Source organism: Ovis aries, chromosome 3 (assembly GCF_016772045.2).
Source record: "Ovis aries strain OAR_USU_Benz2616 breed Rambouillet chromosome 3, ARS-UI_Ramb_v3.0, whole genome shotgun sequence".
NCBI lineage: Eukaryota > Metazoa > Chordata > Mammalia > Artiodactyla > Bovidae > Ovis > Ovis aries.
This window is the reverse complement of record NC_056056.1, coordinates 148,506,906-148,527,993: the sequence shown is the minus strand read 5'-3', so window position 1 is coordinate 148,527,993 and position 21,088 is coordinate 148,506,906. Positions and strand designations below refer to the sequence as shown.

Genomic DNA, 21,088 nt, shown 5'->3' with positions numbered 1-21,088 from the left:
CCAGCAAATTTGGACAACTCAGCAGTGGCCACAGGACTGGAAAATGTCAGTTTTCATTCCAATCCCAAAGAAAGGCAAAGCCAAAGAATCCTCAAACAAAGAATTAGAAAATACAAAAGACAACCAAACAGAGATAAAGAACACAATAACTGAAATGAAAAGTACACCAGTGAAAGTCACTCAGTTGTGCCAGGTTCCTCTGTCAATGAAATTCTCCAGGCAAGAATACTGGAGAATACTGGAGTGGGTTGCCATTCCTTTCTCCAGGGGATCTTCCTGACCCAGAGATTAACGCAGGTCTTCCACATTGCAGGCAGATTCTTTACTGTTTGAGCCACTAGGGAAGCCCTATTGCCTGTATGGCACATTGCAATATATTGATAAGAAACTGAGATAAGACTAACAGTTATTGAGTTCCTTTTAGTGACTATAAAATGCTAGGCATTTTATAGACTTTACTTCATTAACTGCCCCAATAATCCTACTAATTTGGTTTTTAAGCATTTCAATTTTACTGATTAGGAAATAAGATTCCAGAAGTTGAAATGTTATCAAAAATAACAGTACAAAAAGTGATAAAAATGAGATTTAAAGATACCTTCTGACCCCTAAATCCATTTTCTTGCTGTTTCACTCTGCTGCCCCAAATTCTCATTAATCTTTAAGTGCAACTTACTCATGGGAATGAAAGCATTTAGAAAGGTACAGCAAGAAGTTTATACTTGGCTCTGTTTATTTAAAGAGGAATAGGGAGAAACAACCAAAAGAAGCTATTAAAATCCCCCTGAGAAGATAGCTTATCAATAACTTCAGCTCTAGAAAATTATTCCCTAGAAAAAAAGAATGTACTCATGTGTTTATAACTAAGAATGCTCATCTGAAGCATATTTTGAACAGTAACTTTTGGAAAATAAGAGATAAGTTAAATAAATATGGTATACCCAAATAACAGACTACAACACAGGTATAGAGGGTTGTATTTGCAAAAAAACCTAATAACATCTTCATGACATAAAATTAATAGAAAAGTGCAAAAGATAAATTGTATAGAATTATAGTATAATCCCACTATACAATGTGTGTGAACATACACATAATTACACGTACAGAGGGAGAGAGTATAAATGTGATGCTACAAATGACCGTATGTGGTTGGACCACACTTGCTCCATTTTGTCAGCTCCATCTTAAGCCCCTAGGTCCACTCCCTTCCCTTCCATCCACTGAACTTTATGGAGTTGCCTGCTTTGTTTTTTGGTCTCAAAGTTCCTTCTCATTTTGGGAGATATTATTCAATATCTCAGCCTCCCAACAACTGGCAAGCCAGCCAGAGACCAAAAATGAAACAGGCATGAGTAAAGAAACTGTTTCGAGGGAAAGCCCATTGTCAGTGGTGGAAATCCCAGGATGGCCAATCTCCTCCATGTAGGGATATCTTGCCAAGTTTGGAATGCTCCCGATAGGCACATGAGTTTGAGGACACCGTGAAAACACCAAAAGAGTTACTAGACATTCTAACCAAAACAATAGGGAAAAAGGAACTAAGGTGTGAAAGTAGGTAGGTTATGCCCTCTGCTTTGGGTCCTGAGACTGATAGAGAAAATGAGCTCCAGCTCAGGTAGGAACTAGAAAAATCTAAAGAAGCTCTGGCATAAGAATAAGATCCACAAGTGGCTTGTTCTTCTAGTTGGGATCTACTACCAAAAAGGTATAACAACAAGAACACCTGGAAGCTATGCTAAAAATGCAAGGGTAGCACCTGTATTTGGGCTTCCCTGGTGGCTCAGATGGTAAAGAATCCTCCTGAAGTGCAGGAGACCCAGGCTCAACCCCTGGGTTGGGAAGATCCCCTGGAGAAGGGAATGGTTACCCACTCCAGTATTCTTGCCTGGAGAATCCCATGGACAGAGGAGCCTGGTGGGCTATAGTCCATGGGGTCGCCAAGAGTTGGACACCACTGAGCAACCAAGCACACATACAGCACCTGTATTCACCAAGAAAGTGAACACAGGAAGGCCAGAATCCCGAATAGTGGATCCACGGTATAATGATTCCTCTGAGTAGGAAGATAAAATTGTTGAAGAAAAAGATGACCTAAGGGTTCACTCCCTCATTTAAACAAAGACTAAGGTAACTTGTGAATCAATAAGAGATAATAAATAGCCAAAAGATGAGGAAATACTCCTCTGCAGAAGTAGCTGAGTTGACATTAGGTTCAAAAAGAGACCAGGCAAGAAGTACCTGCATGGCAACTGCCTATGGGACAAGGATGGAGACAATATCATACTAAATGACCCAGAGATGTCCAAATAGCCTCAGTGAAAGAATAGCCAGTCCTGAGATAAAGGTCATATGCTGCTAGAATGAGACAAACTGAGAATGGGTAGCTGAACTGGTTACTTGAATTAGGACTCAGGTAAAACTCCAATAGAAGAATTATGACTTCATTAGAGAATTCGGAATGAGACATGGTATATATGCAGAAAACTTTAAGGGCCAGATAAATAGCTATCTACAGCAGGTATGAAGGATTTCAGGCTTCTTTGGTAGCTCAGGTGGTAAAGGATCCACCAGCAATGCAGGAAACTCTGGTTCAATTCCTGGATCAGGAAGATCCCCAGGAGAAGGAACAGGCTACCCATCCCAATATTCTTGGGCTTCCTTGGTGGCTCAGATGATAAAGAATCTGCCTGCAATGCAAGAGACCTGGGTTCAACCCCTGGCTTGGGAAGATCCCCTGGAGAAGGACATGGAAACTCACTCCAGTATTCTTGCCTGGAGAATCCCTGCGGTAAGAGGAGCCTGGTAGGCTACAGTCCCCAGGGTCACAAAGAGTCGGACATGACTGAGCGACTAAGCACACACACATGACGGATTGCATCTTACAGTCTTGCTCCTGGTGTTTGGTGTGGCAGCTTATTATCAGTCCTGGCACCAATGGCCAGTAGCTCTGATAGCTGCAATTATAGCAGATTTCAGTGAAACAGAGAAAGTCCACCACCAGGGAAATATAAAATAATTTAAAAAAAGAAATAAAGGTGAAACAAACAAAGGATGGGGAAAAAACAGAAAGGATCAACACAGCTGACATGGAAACAAATTTGGTAGGATTATTAGTAGCAAGGACTCCAAAGAAGACACTGATAAACCACAAATTCAGTCCTGTTACCTTTGCAGAAAGCCTTAAAAAACAGTTCATTCCTATGTCTACTGACCATAAACGTGTGGCAATGTGTCCCAGAGTCCCATAACTGGAAGTAGAACCCCAGAGTAGATTCCCTATATGCAGAGTAACCAGGAGTTGGGACAATGTTGCCCTCTACTTTGTGTGGTGGGAAGTGACTGGAGGCTCCAAGTGGAATTGATTTATTGACTGATTTACTGAGCAGAAACAAAAAAGTGCTGTAGACACCACAGCTGAGTAGACCTTCAGTTCAGTTCAGTTGCTCAGTCATGTCCAACTCTTTGCAGCCCCATGGACTGCAACACGCCAGGCCTCCCTGTCCATCACCAACTCCTAGAGCTTGCTCAAACTCATGTCCATCGAGTCAGTGATGCCATCCAACCTCCTCATCCTCTTTTCTTTCCAAAGGACTCTCAAGAGTCTTCTTCAGCACCACAGTTCAAAAGCATCAGCTCTTCAGCGCTCTGCCTTCTTTATTGTTACATCTGTGCATGATTACTGGAAAGACCACAACCTTGATCATATGGATCTTTGTCGACAAAGTGATGTCTCTGCTTTTTAACACACTGTCTTGGTTTGTCATAGTTTTCTGGCCAAGAAGTAATCATCTTCTGATTTCATGGCTGCTGTTACCATCTGCAGTGATTTTAGAGCCCAAGGAGAGGAAATCTATCACTGCTGCCACCTTTTCCCCTTTTATTTGCCATGAAGTGACGGGGCCAGATGCCATGATCTTAGTTTAATATTGAGTTTTAAGTCAGCTTTCTCACTCTTCTCCTTCACCCTCATCAAGAGGCGCTTTAGTTCCTCCTCAATTTCTGCCTTAGAGTGGTATCATACGCATACCTGAGCTTGTTGATATTTCTCCTGACAATCTTGATTCCAGCTTCTAACTCTTCCAGCCTGGCATTTCACATGACATACTCTGCATATAAGTTAAATAAACAGGGTGAAAATAAACAGCCTTGTTGTACTCCTTTCTCAATCCTGAACCCTGTTGCCATACAGGGTTCTAACTGCTGATTCTTGACCAGTGTTGTTTCATTCATGTGGAGGTCTCCAATATTGCTGCTATCTTACAACAGCTCTCCTCTGCACTAAAAACTTTCCATTGTGTGCTTGACCTGTGTAATCCTTTTTATCAACATTCCTTTGGGTGCTAGCTTTCAAGATTAATTTGTCTTCATCTGGGTTGAGAGGCAGTGAACCTTTCAGGCGTTGCCTCAGGGTTATTTACAGTCCTATCATTTGTTATAGTTTGGTCAGTCAGGACCTAGAAATCTGGTGAATGTCCCACCCTGAATTGGAATTATTTCATTAGATTGATGTCACTATGTTAACCTGTGATGACTTGTCCCTTCTCTCCCATACTGCTGCCTTTTTATAGATACATTTACAGAACCAAAGATGGGAAGTAAACATTGACAAGATCCAGGGACCCAGGTAGTAAGTAAAGTTTTGGGGAGTTATTTGGTCAGGTAAGACAAAAATTATCCCAGCCTCGGTTATCAATAAAACCCAAGCCTTAGCCACACCAGCCAGTCAAGGAATTACAATCCTTTCTGGGATCACCGGAATGTGATCCTTTCATACTGTATTTGGCACAAATAATCTGGTTCCTACAGTACTCTCTGGGCTTCCCTGACAGCTCAGTTGGTAAAGGATCTGCTTGCCATGCAGGAGACTGTGGTTCGATTCCTGAGTCAGGAAGATTCACTGGAGAAGGGATAGGCTACCCACTCCAGTATTCTTGGTCTTCCCTGGTGGCTCAGAAAGAATTCACTTGCGTTGTGGGAGACCTGGGCTTGATCCTTGGGTTGGGAAGATCCCCTGGAGAAGGGAAAGGCTACCCACTTCAGTATTCTGGCCTGGAGAATTCTGTGGACTGTATAGTCCATGGGGTCGCAAAGAGTTGGGCACAACTGAGCGACATTCTCTTCACATAGTACTCTCTGGTTAGAAAGGGACAAAAATGGGATTAGGGCATCCACCATTAGGAAGCCTTTGAAAAGGCCAAAATTGTAGTAAAAGAAGTTCAAGCACTGGGCATATGTATATGGAATGCTGCCTGTGCATTAGATGTAAACTTGTACCTAGAAAGTTTTGTCTAGGGTCTGTGGGAAAGGCAGGAGTGGAAACGCATCCCACTAGGATTTTAGTCTCAGCTGTGGAAGGGACCCCACGTGAAGTAAAGTTCTATTGGAAAACAGCTCCTGATAGTCGTCCTGGCCCTGCAGCAAACAGGCCTCACCATCGACTTATTCAGTTCAGTTCAGTCGCTCAGTCGTGTCCAACTCTTTGCAACCCCATGAATCGCAGGATGCCAGGCCTCCCTGTCATTCACCAACTCCCCAAGTTTACTCAAACTCATGTCCATTGAGTTGGTGACGCCATCCAGCCATCTCATCCTCTGTTGTCCCCTTCTCCTCCTGCCCCCAATCCCTCCCAGCATCAGAGTCTTTTCCAATGAGTCAATTCTTCGCATGAGGTGGCCAAAGTGTTGGAGTTTCAGCTTTAGCATCAGTCCTTCCAATGAACACCCAGGACTGATCTCAATTTATTAGTGTATGTTCAAACTTTACTGCCAGTAAGTAAATGGATTAAAAACATGCTTCTTAAACCAAAAAGCAACTGTGCGCAAGTAAGCACACTGCAAAAGTGGCACCCGTACCTGCAACAAGGTAATGTGCACAATTCAAATCTGCTGTCTACGGAATTACATTCCATCTTTGGGCCAGTATCTTTCATGCATCATATTGCCCCTCAGACACCACCCATCTCTCCCCTTCTCAGCCAAGTCAAAAAGAGAATTAGGACTCCTTCCATCCTGAGACATGCTTCACAGTGGCAGCAGTCAAGGCAATACCTGCACTTGGCCCACCGCAGCAGTTCTCCTGGATTTCAATGTCACTTGGTTTGAAGAAGACATTAAGCACAGCAGGCAATGGGCTAAACTGAGGGTAGTAAGGACTATGGTAACTCAGGAATCTATGCCCTTCTACACAAACACAGACAGATGGACTGTGCGAAGGATCTGACCACGCGGATGCCACAACATATCAGAAAAGTTGGACTATCTTGTGACAGCCCCCGTGGGGAGCTGACCGATGGAGGGACATATGGGATGTGCGCACACGACTCAGTGCTGCCATCAAGGTAAGACACATCTCTGTATATTCTCCAACTACACTACCTGGGAACCACAAAGCAGACACCTTAGCCAAGGCAGGAGCTGTTCTCCTGGAAGACTTAAAGACTTCCCTGGATATGGCACAGTGGCTTCACTGAAAACCGACAGACACTGAGGCCCCAAAACCACCTGGGAGATAGCCAAGAGGTTCCACCTTTACATCAAATGCACTGACGGGCAGGCATTTGACAGGGACTGCCCCACTGTAGCTTGTGGTGACAACCCTTGAGACATATTCCTGGCCACATCAGATTAGCCACTAGCCCAGTGACCAGATGATAAGTGGACTATACCAACCCCTTGCCTTTATCAGAAGGACACAAGTGTGATTGACCTGTGCAGATACAGAGACCTGACTGATACAAGCTGTTCCCAGTAAAAGAGCAAACCAGAAGGCCACTATTAGGGGCTTGACCAAGTTAGAAAGTATGTACTGGGTCCACATGTATATAGATAGCCACCAAGGGATCTATATCACTGGGCATGATGTAAAGGAATGGGCTGAAGCCCATGAGGTTTCATCGACCTTCCATCTGCCATATAACCCAAGAGATGCAGGGTTGGTAGAAAGAACTGAAATAGACATTGAAGAAGCTTTCTCCAGATGAGTCTTTAAGAGGCTATCTTGACTACTATTAGAGGCCATCTGGCTGTTAAATGCCAAACCACAGCAGGCCACATGTCTGCTTCTGAGAGGCTGACTGTACCTATTCTACCAACTAGATCCTTAAAATTTCAAGTGTTAGAAGAAGGACTGAGACCTATCCAGTGGGATGCAGGTCTTATCCTAGGAGTGCCACAGAACCTCCTACCTGGGAAGATTATTTTAGATTGGAGATGTAATGGAGTACCCCTCACATGGGGTTTGGTATTCTTTTACCTTGGGGACAAGGGCTAGGCTAGGCCTTAACATAGTAATTCCTCAATCTCTCTGTCTAAGAGAAGGCCCAGAATAATCAAGGTGATCTCCCATACAGAAATCAAATGGGAGACTGAAATAGGGCTTCTTTTATGGGCCCCTACTAAAGCCCCCACATATAATATCTCCCTGCCTGGTTCTAATGTAAAGGGACAAAATGTCTGGTATTGTCCTTTGGGAAAAGTGCCAAAGTCCAGGGTGATCCTGGCTCATGGAGAACAAACTACAGAATACTTTCTGAATGAAGTTTGCCTTTCTTGCTATCTTTAAAAGGCCTTCCCCAGTGGCTCAGACAATAAAGAATCTGCCTGCAATGCAGAAGCTCCAGGTTCTGGGTCAGGAAGATCCCCTGGAGAAGGGAGTGACTATCTACTCCAGTATTTTTGCCTGGAGAATCCTATGAATAAAGGAGCCTGGTGTGGTTGCAAAGAGTCAGCATGGTTGAACAACTAAGGCAAGCACAACCTTTAAAACACTTATTATCCTTAGTGTTTTCCTTCTAGGATTAGTGCCACATACCTCCACTATTGCATTCCTGTCCTGGGCCACCACCTATGCTGACATCCACAATTGCTCTGACTTACAGGTATAGATTGCTGCCAATGTCCATTGCTGAAGTAATGTTAGGGGTCGTTGTCTTCCAACCTTATAACATGGGGACAACGTGTGGGGATGGCAGGTAAACTCCTGATATCTGGCTCTAGAGTATTCTTGGAAGAATGGTGGATAAAGATAGTGCAGGCCATATTGTAGCTGAAGCATACTGGCTCCACCTTTTCAGCTCCATCTCGGTCTGCAGTCCTTTCCACCTGACTGAGATTTAGCCTAACTCACAAACTAATGCACTCAAGCCAGACTGAGTTCCCTTTTACCCTTGCCTTCATTTAAAATGAAAGCTGGAAGAGTGCCTTTTGCTGAGATGGTTAAGCAGGGTGGGTGCCCCCTGTTCTAGCCTGTGGATATGCTTCTCACTTGGTAGTCAGACTCTGTTTTTACCTTTGGCTCCTGTAGAGCCCCCTGTATCCCTTTTGGCAGTGCAGAGTACTGTTGTCAATGCCTCTGGATCTTCTGTCCACCTCATCTTTCCTGCCTATACGTTACCCACAGTAAACTTCATAACAGAAACTTCATTTGCTTGCTCCTTTTTTCAGTTTTAAAATTCCTTCTCAGTTCGGAGGCTATTACTCAGTATCTTCACCTACTAACAGAGAGAAATGAACTAAACAGATATAGTTTGATGAAATACTGGGTGATTTTTTATTTTGTGCTTATATCTATTTGCAATTACATGACAAACATTGTTTTAACTCATATAGCTATATTAGCTTATGTAACCCTCAAAATGAATATAAGAGGTAGGGACTATTGTTATCTCCACTTTACAAATGAAGAAATTGAGAAACAAAGAGGTTCCTGTGGTCTAGTTCCACACCCATGCTCCTCAAGAGTCAGCAAACTGGCTATTGTTATAAAACAGGCTAACAGATGAATAAAACCTCTTTGAGAGGAATTGTTTTTCTTCTCTGACTTGAATAAAATCAAGTGAGGAATTCAGGTTTCTGACTGTTATGCCACAAACAGCATACCTAAAAAAGCACAGCTTTAGCACCCTCTCTCATGGGGCCTTGTTTTGTGAATTGCTTCTAGATGCACATTCTCGACCTCACAAGGCTGTTTTGAACATTCCAAGTGCTAATATATATATTAGCATTTATATATATATACACACATACATACATACATGCAGAGTGGACCAAACTACTGACAGAACAAGAGCAACCCTTTTCTCTGCTAAGATATACCTAGGCAACTCCCACATTGTGACTTACTTTCCTAGCTCAGATCATTTGAAACACTACTTACATGCTAACATCAAACCTTTTGTCTGACAAAAGAATGGTAAAGTGTGTCTAAGAAATAAACCAATGTGGACTGGGGTGGAGCTGCCAATTGTGTTTGAGCACTTTGATTCTTTTTCACCAAAGATTTCAAAACAGTATCAGTTATCTGTTTCAAATGAGACCATTTCTCACTGGACCAATCAGATTCTGTCTCTTCAAATCTCAATTTGCTTCCTCCAGTGGTCAATGAATCACTAAATGAGTTGGAACTGTAACACCTAAATTTGAAAAGTACGTTCCACTAGTAGATGGAGAAACAAAAAACTCTTCAAAGTAAAGAATAAGGATGTAGAAAGGACCACATGAAAAGGAGAAGAAAGGAAAAATTATACAACATTTCAATCTCCTTATTTCACTCACAATATACTTGCAGGCTGCCAAAATTTTCATAGACCACACAACCCCACTTATAGTAAACAGTAAAACCAGAAACAGAGCCAAACTTGATATCACCATCTCTAACAGTGAAATCTAACAGCAATAATTTTCCCCTGTATGTGCTATATCTTTTACAAAAGGCCTATAAACAGTCATGTGCAAATATCTTTAACCACAGGTTTTCCCCCAAAAAGCTAAATGCATGTATGTACATAATTTATTATAAATTTTATTGATATAAAATATGTGTAGATGAGCACACAATTTACAAATAATAATATATATAATACTTTTGTTATAAATTCTGTAGAGCCAACTGATTCCCACAGAATGCCTTATGTGTAGACAACAACAAAACAATAAATCAAACTCTGATTTGCAGTGTTTGTCACTTATAAATATTCTGCCTATGGTCAGTTTCAAGCCACCAAATGTGATGTCATTGAACATGGATTGAAATGAGATGAGCAGTAGCACATGAACGTATAACATTCTCAACCCACAGATTAAAAAAATAGAGCATAGATGATAGCAGAGTCTAGATGTCTAACAAAATGTAGTTACTAAAATACAAAGTAATAACTTTTGAGTATGCCTTAACTGGTTCCAAACAGGAAAAGGAGTACGTCAAGACTGTATATTGTCACCATGCTTATTTAACTTATATGCAGAGTACATCATAAGAAACGCTGGACTGGAAGAAACACAAGCTGGAATCAAGATTGCCGGGAGAAATATCAATAACCTCAGATATGCAGATGACACCACCCTTATGGTAGAAAGTGAAGAGGAACTAAAAGCCTCTTGATGAAAGTGAAAGAGGAGAGTGAAAAAGTTGGCTTAAAGCTCAACATTCTGAAAACAAAGATCATGGCATCCAGTCCCATCACTTCATGGGAAATAGATGGGGAAACAGTGGAAACAGTGTCAGACTTTATTTGTTTGGGCTCCAAAATCACTGCAGATAATGACTGCAGTCATGAAGTTGAAAGATGCTTACTCCTTGGAAGAAAAGTCATGACTAACCTAGATAGCATATTCGAAAGCAGAGACATTACTTTGCCGACTAAAGTCCGTCTAGTCAAGGCTATGGTTTTCCAGTAGTCAGGTATGGATGTGAGAGTTGGACTGTGAAGAAGGCTGAGCGCCAAAGAATTGATGCTTTTGAACTTTGGTATTGGAGAAGACTCTTGAGAGTCCCTTGGACTGCAAGGAGATCCAACCAGCCCATTCTGAAGGAGATCAGCCCTGGGATTTCTTTGGAAGGAATGATGCTAAAGCTGAAACTCCAACACTTTGGCCACCTCATGCGAAGAATTGACTCATTGGAAAAGACTCTGATGCTGGGAGGGATTGGGGGCAGGAGGAGAAGGGGACAACAGAGGATGAGATGGCTGGATGGCATCACGGACTCGATGGACATGAGTCTGAGTGAACTCTGGGAGTTGGTGATGGACAGGGAGGCCTGGCATGCTGCGATTCATGGGGTTGCAAAGAGTCGGACACGACTGAGTGACTGAACTGAACTGAACTAACTTTGTTTTACTGTAATCTATTTAACTTTAGGCTTATATAACTTTCATTTTTACAATCATTTTGTTTAACTAGCAGCACATAAATTCCTATTTCAATCCCATTAAAGCAGTTGCAGCATGTCATTGAAAAGAATATTTCTAACACCTTATTGAGGAAGATACTGTTAACTAAAAACATATGCGCAACCTAAAAGTTGAGAGTTAAGTTCTATTCAGTGGGAATGTTAGAACTCGAGCCTGGGAGACAGGGAATTGACTCTTGAATTCATAATTCTCACCTAAAAAGGGCTCCTGCATGAGACTGGTATATAAAGAGAACTGCTGACTTTCAAACTTACCTTAAAGCAGTGCTCTGATAACAGGGAAAGACCAACGCCAGGACAAGAAGATGACATCAAAAGTAGGCAACTGAACCGAGATCCTGGACCTGACTTGTACGATTGTTCATAATGTTTTCTTCTTGTCCTCTTGGACTCTTGCACTTGTAAATCAAATTTTTTATTTTAATCACTGGCACAATCTTATGCAAATTTTAGAAATCAATCAAGTTGTTTGGTTGTGGTCAATTACCTGCGTCCATTACTCTGGTTTACCTTGGTGGGTTTCTCCCCTCCAAAGTTCTGATTGGATGGCTCTTAGAAAGTTTATTTTAGAAGAAAGGAATTACAGTTTTCTGTTTGGGCTGCTGTCACTCGATGGGACTCACTTACTTGCCCAGTCAAACACACTTATTCTAACCCTGGCCATAAACATGAATTTTCCCTCAAGATTATTCTAGTTCAGTCAGAACAACACGCTAAATTTCACTAAAAAACAGCAACAACAACAACAAAAATGTACACTCTAGACTTTTAGGAGGGACACTTCCTCAGTTATGGGATGGCTTTATTTGTTAACACTAGGCTATGGTCATCTAAGCCTAAAGGCACCCCCTATGCTTAGAACAATTAAATCATACCAAAGAAAATCAACTTAATAACACTGGAAAATTAGGCTGGGTATCTTATGAAAACTGCCAGTGTACCATGTCTCCTCAAGAAAGTGACTGATATGGAACAGATTGGGTTAGGAGACTAGAAATAAACTGGCTGGCAACTAAGGGGACTCTATGGCTTTGTGGGTTCAATTTATGACCCTGGCTTCTGCCAAGAGGGCTAGGAAGGTATACTTTAAGATTCCCTTAGGCTCAAGGCCATTTATGTACAAACTTAGATGGAACTCCAGCAAATTTACCATCAATATGAGCCTGAAGAACCAAGAGATCTGTATTTCACTGGTATGATCTTTTAGCAGCTACTTTTGCACCTTCTTTGCAATGTGAGAAAATATTATTTCTCACATTGAAGCCTTAACAGAATTCACTCAAAAGGCCTTAAATGATAGCAGCCAGGCTATTAGCCTACTAAATTCTGAGTCTCTATGTGGAGAAAAGTTGTATTACAAAATCGTATGGCCCTTGCTATCCTTAGCAGATCTCAAGGGGGCAACAGTGCTATAATTCAAACTAAATGTTATGTTTTCATACCAGATGAATCCTCTAATATAACACATTTAATGACTCACAGGAAAAATTATATTGCTGCCTTAGATGATCCACTTCCTAGCCTTGGTGATCTTTTAGGAAGATAGTTTGGTGTCGGAAGCTCATGATTTGAATCCCTACTTGTAACTTTAACAAGTTATTAGCTATATTGCTTGTAATCTGTTTATTTCATAAGATTGTTTTCTCTTGTATTAGATGATGTATAACCAGGCCCAGCCAAATTAATGACAGCTAAACAGCTTGAAGAAACAGATTACGTTTATAATGTAGAATAATTGTAATAGATCCTATTAGGTTAGAAGATAGAGGATTCAGAGAATCTATTATCCATTAATGGACCTAATCCAGAAATTAACACCTGGAATGACTTACCAACAAAAAATTTCCACCTGACCTAGGATCAGTCTCCCAGCAACATGGGACAAAAGAAACAATGGTTATGAAATATCTCCCAATATGGTCGAATTTCCAACCATGGGGAGAGACTATGAAATGAAATGTTTTCTCCTCTATGCTGTACAAGTAAACAAGTCTTTTCCAAATGCAAATTTCTGAGCTCAGGTGAAAGAAAGTCAGTTATTTGAAAGCCATCAGCTACTTCCTCCCCAGTAAGCACACAGGAGCTAGGGGTAAGTGAGAGGCAGGTGGCCATCTGCCACATTCACCATCTTTTGCAGTATACAAGGAACTAGTATGTGAATAATAAAGAAAGCAGGATTGGCCTCAGAGAGCTAGATGCATATGAATGAAATGATTTCACAAGCCTGGATGCTTGCAGCTTGAGAAGATCTCTAAATCTTTTCCCATACATAGAAGATCACTTTATCTTATTAGATCACTAAATCTCTTTAGATTTAACCTCTAAATCTCTTGAGAGATTTAACTTTCTCTTAATTAACAGTAATCTTTTAATATTCAGATTACTTGCCCCTCCTGTATATACCTTGGCTCCTCCCCTGCTTCCTCTGAGTCAGTGTCTCTCAGGGTCACCTGAGATACTGTCTCCCAGGCTTGAGTCTTAGCATTCTCACTGAATAAAACCTAACTCTCAACTTTAGGTTGCATGTGTGCGTGTGTTTTGTTTTGTTTTTAATTGACAGTATTGTTAATACAAACCAAGTAACTATAGTCATAGAGACATAAACTCATCAAACTAGTAAATTAAAACTTTTGGTGTATAGAGAAATGGTAAAAGAAAAAAAAAAAATCTGGTAAAAAATTTCCAAAAGACAATCCATAAGCCTTATATAATATGAGGTGTCTGACAAAGAAGACACACAGATGACCAACAAATAGATGAAAATATGCTCAACACCACATATTAGAGAAATGCAAATCAAAATTACAACAAGGTATCACCTCTTACCAGTCAGAATGGCCATCATCAAAAAATCTACAAACAATAAATGCTGGAGAGGATGAAGAAAAGGGAACCCTTCTGCACTATATGTAGGAAGGAGTAAAATATAGATTTCTTAAAAAGCTAGGAATAAAACTACCATACGACCCAGCAATCCCACTCCTGAGCATATACCCGGAGAAAACCATAATTCAAAAAGATACATGTACCCCAATGTTCATAGCAGCACTATTTACAATAGCCAGGAAATGGAAGCAACCTATATATCCATCAACAGATGAATGGGAAAAAAAAGATGTGGTACACAATAGAATATCACACAGCCATTAGAGGAACAAATTTGAGCCAGTGGTAGTGAGGTGGATGAACCTACAGCCTGTTGAACAGAGTGAAGTAAATCAGAAAGAGAAAAACAAATATACATTAACACATATATGTGGAATCTAGAAAAATGGTACTGATGAACCTATTGCATGGCAGGAATAGAGACACAGATGTAGAGAACAGACTTGTGGACACAGTGGGGAAAGGAAAGAGTGGGACGAACTGAGAGCATAGCACTGACAAACATACTACCTTGTGTAAAATAGATACTAGAGGGAAGCAGCCGTATAATATAGGGAACTAAGTTCCATGCTCTCTGGTGATTCAAGTTGTTGTATAACAGAAACCAACATAACATTGTAAAGCAATTACCCTCCAATTAAAACATATATATATGTGTATATATATATATATATATATATATATATATATATATATATCAGGTATCTGAGAAGACTGCAGTGCCAATAAGGCCTGACATCTTGTCAGCTTGCTGGGGTGGGTGGTACAAGTTGCGAATGAATCACTAATGACACTATACAAAGCAAACAGAAATTTCTGACTACTAGGTTCAGTGTTGATTTATTCACAGATTTGTTCATTTCACCAATATTTTTTTTTTAGTTTAATGTGTGTAACCAGCACATGGTAAACATGCTAAACGTACAGATTCCTGGGCCTTAGTTCCAGGCATTTTCATTCAGTACATCTAGTTTGGAATCTAAGAGTCTATATTTTAACAAGCAAACCTCTATCCCTTGCCAGATGATTCATTCAGAGAATTACAGCATCTAGCATTTATTGACTACTTATACTGTGCCAAGTTCAGAATGCATAGACATGAAAGAGATAAAACTTGTCCTCAAGAAGACTACAGAGACCAGTAATTTTAACTATGATACTGGTACATATTAGTTGCTTTGAATGCTTAGTTGCTCAGTCATGTCCGACTCTGCAACCCACGGACTGTAGCCTGCCAGGCTCCTCTGTCCATGAGATTTCCCAGGCAAGAATACTGGAGTAGGCTGCCATTTCCAGCTGCTCTGAGAATATACCAAAATACAGCTTGGGAGAGGAGCATGATAGAAAATTATGTTATATCTGAGTCTGGAAGAAGGAGACAATGCTAATCGAGAAGGAAGGGAATGGAGGAAGGGACATTCAGGTCAGAGAAGAGTATGTGCACAGCCACACACACAAAGAAAGTTTGGTTCAACAAGATAACAGAACATGCTTTGGGACTGTACTCTTAGTACTGTTCTGTAGTTAACTTTTATCTGGCACCAACTTTTGCATATATAAGCACATAGTTGTTAGGCTGTTGTGAAATGGAGTATTTCCTGCTATATCAACTAATAAGGATATCACAGCAATCTGTTATTCCGGCCCTCCGAATGTGAATTTCTGAGCCCAGAGGGCACCCAAGAAAAACAATCCGGCAGTCATCAGCCAGTCCCCCTGGTGAGCAGCTTGTCCCAGATAGCTAGGATGCATATTAAAGGAATAATTTCAGTAAGCCCAGACTCTTGCATCTTCCCATACATAGAAAAGTGCTAAATTCCTTAACTTGGGATAGCTGGTTTTCCATAATTAACAATAATCTTTTGATGTTCAGACTACCTTCCCCTTGTTGCAAACTTCCATATAACCTGACTCCTCCCTGTGCCTCCTAGGAGCAGTTTTCTCAGAGTCACTTGAGAAGCTGTCTCCTGGGCTTGAAGTCCTAAAAATTCCTACCAAATAAAACATAGCTCTCCACTTGTAGGTTGTGACTATTTTTTAAGTCGACACTAGGTTCAGTCATAGAGCTTATGTGAGGAGTAGTGGGAGATTAGGCAAGACAGTTAAAGCCAGGTCTGCTGCTGCTGCTGCTGCTAAGTCACTTCAGTCGTGTCTGACTCTGTGCGACCCCATAGACAGCAGCCCACCAGGCTCCTCCGTCCCTGGGATTCTCCAGGCAAGAATATTGGAGTGGGTTGCCATTTCCTTCTCCAATGCATGAAAGTGAAAAGTGAAAGTGAAAGTGAAGTCGCTCAGTCGTGTCAGACTCTTAGAGACCTCATGGACTGCAGCCTACCAGGCTCCTCTGTCCATGGGATTTTCCAGGCAAGAGTACTGGAGTGGGTTGCCATTGCCTTCTCCTAAAGCCAGGTCAGGAAGTGCTTTATAGAATTCCTAGTACAAAATACACACTCATTACTTTCCACTTTGTATTCTTCCTTCCACACTAGATTTTTAAATTAATTTTATTACCATTATAGGATTATTGCTTCAATAAGATTCACTTGTGATATCTAATCTACAAAGTCTAGAAATATAGACTGCTATCCCAGTTTCTCATTGGCTTATCAAAATGACACGACAATAACAAAATCATCAAAACAATGTGTGAGAAACAGTGCAACAAACCAAGGTCTCAGGGAAAACAGTTAATTACTGCGTATTACTTTTCCTATTGTTTTTACCTTTATTTTACATTACTATGTTTTCAGAATAAAACAGCAATGCTATTTTATGTTTCTAAGGTTGTGTCATTTCATCTATAGACATTTTAATTAGGTAACCCAATAACTTAAAAATCTTAAAACTTACAATTTAACATAAATTTTTTAAATGAATGCAAAAAGAGCTGAATAATGAGTAGAAGGTAAGTTAAAGAGTAGGAGCTTTATCTCTGCATAAATATAGCTAGAAAATATTTGTCACTTTAACACACCAACTTTGTAGCTACTACAGAAACTGCACTGCTCTTTCTCTCATAAAACCATGCCAATCTGTCTTGTCTCCACTCATATCCCATTTCCTCTTTGTAGTACATTCCAAGTACTCTGTTCCACAATAATATCTTCCATTTCTCTTCATGAACCTCATCTTTGGATTTAGTCCTATGTTATTATATGTTATATAATATTTATCTCCCAAGAAGATTTCACGTTTTTAGAGAACTTCTCATGCATTTCTCATGGAACATGGCATAGTGCTAAACATAAGAGACACTCAAACACTTCCTTAAGTGAATAGACTAAATGATTTCCACGAATTATATTTAACTTCAAGCTTCAATTGCTGATTTTCTCACCTCACTCAAAATGAAGATGCAAACATCATAAAGCTTTTAAAAAATCTTAGACTGGGCATAATGAAAGGAGGTTATCAAAAGGGTCATCAGCAAATCATCAAAAGTCTTCAATATGAAAAAGCAAGGTGATTCCTTGCTCTGCTTGCCAACGGTAAGGCTAAGGGACCTACAACTGCGCCTTGCTGCTAGGTAAAATCCCTACAGACAATCTAGGAAATATGCTCTTTATATATATCAAAGAATAAAGAGAAAGAACAGATATCCTGAGGCTGCCTCTATCTGTGTCTTCTTTAACCAATTTATTGAAGCTCAGAACAGAAGGACTATTTACAGAATTCCATAGCTGAACCATATGCAATACACTGATTCAATAAATACTATTTCTAATATCATAATAATAGCTAATATTTTTAACTCTTTCATGCCTACATTGTTAGTGTTTTTCAGATATCATTTTATTAAACTCTGATAACACCCTATATAAGATAAATGCCAAAATTATCTTCATTTTAGACATCAGAATATATATAAAGCCAGAATGTATAACCAGATCTCCTATGCCAAAGCCCCAGGGACACCATCATCTATCATCACAAGACTCAATTATCAACAATATAAGTGCTACAAGTACTTGGGTTTTCTTCCAGAACTTTTTAATTTGAACATTAAAAATTAAAAACAATACATGAAATCAATGGTATCAAAAAATGGGTGAAACAAGGGGCTCTCCAGGTTCTGAGGTAGCAAGCTGAAAGAAACTGGATTCAAGCCAATTGACCAGGGTTCCCAGCACCACAGCAAACACGCATCAGAGGGTGGACAGAGAGCGGTTAAATATGGACTTTATTGGCAGGTAGACTAGCTAAAGTATAATTTCTCCACAACCCCTAAAAAGTTTATGGGAAATTCAGACTTAACTTACATTTGTATTCATTCCTCATACAGGCCACATGCCATGCAGATTTACAGGATTTCAGCAGAAAATAAGAACTCTAGAAAATGCTGTCATTATAGGACTTCAGGCTATGCATTACCTGTTAAATACTGATAACCTCCCTCTAGCATCCAAAGCCAGCTTCAGAAAAGAAAAAAAGATCTAGAAATTAATGTCGAAGAAGAATTTTCCATACAGTTCTACTTGTTCAGCTGACAGAAATCTCAGGCAGCATTTAGCTGTCACTATCAGCATTAGTGTCTAATGGTCTGAAGCCAGCCTTAAGAAATCATTCTTCTGGCTTTCAGGGTTAGTCTGTGACAATGCAAAATTAAATATTACTAGACTGACAGTATTTTAAGCCTAGGGGTTTATTTACATCGATACTTAACCATGTTTATTAGATTTCTTCAAGATTTCTTCTTTTTTGTTGTTGTTGTTAAAAAAAGGAAGGAAAGGATTTGAGGGCTTTAAAAACAAGTGAAAAGTGTACAGGTTTTTCCACTGAGAAAGATCAAAGTCTGCAAACATGGCAGTGGGTTCCACTCAGTGTTGTCATCTTAAAATCATCTGCGATATAGCAATTACACTACTTTATTTACAAGGAAACTGACCCAAAGAACGTCAGCCAAAGGAGTTTGAGATGTACAGCAGAATGTAGGTTTTACAGGCACTCAAATGTATCCACTTGCAGGCAGAAAGTCTTGCCTTCCCACAGTTTAGGTAAGACTGCGGTGGAAATCTGTACGTAGTAGGTCAAAGGCAAAAAGGCTCCCGGGGGAGGTGGAGGCGAGGAGGCGGGGAACCAAGCTGTATGGCTCCAGGAAGTGGGTGGGGAGGAAGCTTCCCGGTTTGGAGCCAACTGTGACAAGCTCAGGTTTGCATAGCCTAGCAGAGGGAGTCCTGGGCCACTGCGCGCATTGGTCACAAGCGCTTTTGGCAATGCTGTGCCCTTCGATTCCTGTCATCATCCAACCCCACAGATCGGGTTTGGGACACGAAAAAGGGCTCATAAAGTGGGCGGCGGCCAGAGTTTCCCGCCGCTGAGTCACAGCCCAGTCAACTTTTACAGCATTTCCCAGAAAGAAAGTCTCAGTCCCATAGCCCACCACTCGCTCCTAGTTCTGGCTCTTCTCTTTGCGACTGGACCCGGCGGTGACTCGAGACCCACAGCTGAGCTATTTCCCACTCATGGCGCAACTTCTCACCCTCGCAGAGCCTCGGCGTACCCTGCGCGCTTGCCAAACGCTACCGAGCCAGTAGATGTGGGGGCAGAGGACGGAGGGGAAGGGCTGCGTCCTCACCTGCAGGACACGGACACCTCCACTCGCGTGGCCGGGATGGCCGTGCTCAGCTGGTTTAAATCCCCGAGGCCCGCGGAGCTGGTGTAGCGGCTGTCCATCTTGAGAGGCGCCGTGGAATTGTCTGGCACCCACATCCAAAGCTCTGGCCGACCGAGGGCTCCTAACCCAGCTCTAGACAAACAGGGTTGGGGATTGAGGGTGGAGGCAGAGGAAGGAGGCGGAGGCAGTTCGCGGAAAGGGGGAGGCAGAGAAGAGGCGGATCTCACGGTAAAGCCGCTAGGGAATAGGCCCGCAGAAGCTGAAGCTGCTGAGGAAGTGGCGCCCCGGGCTTTCGGCTTCCCTGCCCCCCTCAGCTCGAGCTGAGGACACTCCGCGATCCTTTACTCGCTCTAGGCTTCAGGCTCGGCGGAGCCACTGGGCAGCCTAGCAGGGTTTCGGGCATCAGACACAGACCCCAACCGTCTAGTAGAACAAGCCCTGGCCGCCTTGGCAAGCAGTTTGTGTTTTATCTCCGCTTCTTTACACCCACGCCTGTTCCTAAATCGCGCGTCATAAGCCCACCCTTTCCGATTTACCGGTGATCCTCATCTTGCCCTCGGAGTCCACGGAGGACCCCCCTACACTGTGCCCTACAGCAAATGAGCCGAATCCTCGCTTCTGGACTCCCCACTCTCGGCCACTTAAGGGTTGGGGACAATGAAACGGACTTCGAGACGATCTCCAACCTTTCTAAGCAGTGGTAAAGTAACAGATCAGTATATGGAACAGGGCGAGAGCAGGGGAAACCTAAGGTGGAGCGAGGGCCGGGGAGGGGGGTACTATCTGGGATTTAAGGGAGCAATCTGGTTTCCCACATCCCTCAGTTCTTCGGAATAAGGGCGGGGGGGCGGGGGGGCGGGCGGTGCTGATGTCTATAATCCTTTTACCGTCTGGACTCTCCTTCGCCCCCTCGTTTCCAAATGCGTGGAAGTTACGCCCTAAAAACTGAAAGTCACAACAAAAGACTCCCAACCGGTAAGACCTGAATGAAGCTGGACAGATAAAAACAGAACTAAACTGGAGTGAGCGCCACCTTTGGGAAACTGTTTTCTGGGAAGGCCAGACTTGTACCAGTATGCAGAAGCTGCGAAAGGAGGTACCCGCCGCCCAGCTCCTTTGCCGCGATGGTTATTTACAGGCATGTTCCCTCCTGCCTTGCCCGAGCGCCTGCTTGTCCCTGGACGGTTGCCACCAGGGGGAGACATAGATCAGCACTCGAAGTATTGCAGAAGCAGGAGAGGGGCGGGCACCGGAGGAGGGACGATGAGTGAGACATAGCCATCGTCCTTTATAGCACCAATAACTGCGTCGCCAGCTGGCAAGACTGACTCAGGGGGCAAACCGTTTTCGTGGTTGAGGACCTGCCCTACGTTGTAATATTTTAATACACTGGGAGCC

At 42.0% G+C, this 21,088-nt stretch overlaps 1 protein-coding gene across 2 annotated transcripts in view; it reads right to left on the bottom strand.

Moving 5' to 3' along the window:
• Positions 1–19,845, bottom strand: part of CPNE8 (copine 8) — a 261,274-nt gene extending 241,429 nt beyond the window's left edge. For both annotated transcript variants that reach the window (XM_060412779.1, XM_004006455.6), the window contains exon 1: positions 19,652–19,845. Coding sequence is in view for 1 of the 2 variants with exons in the window: in XM_004006455.6 (XP_004006504.1) it covers positions 19,652–19,785 (134 nt within the window). In the remaining variant the exon portion in view is untranslated. The remainder of the gene's footprint in view (positions 1–19,651) is intronic.
• Between the last annotated feature and the right edge of the window lie 1,243 nt (positions 19,846–21,088).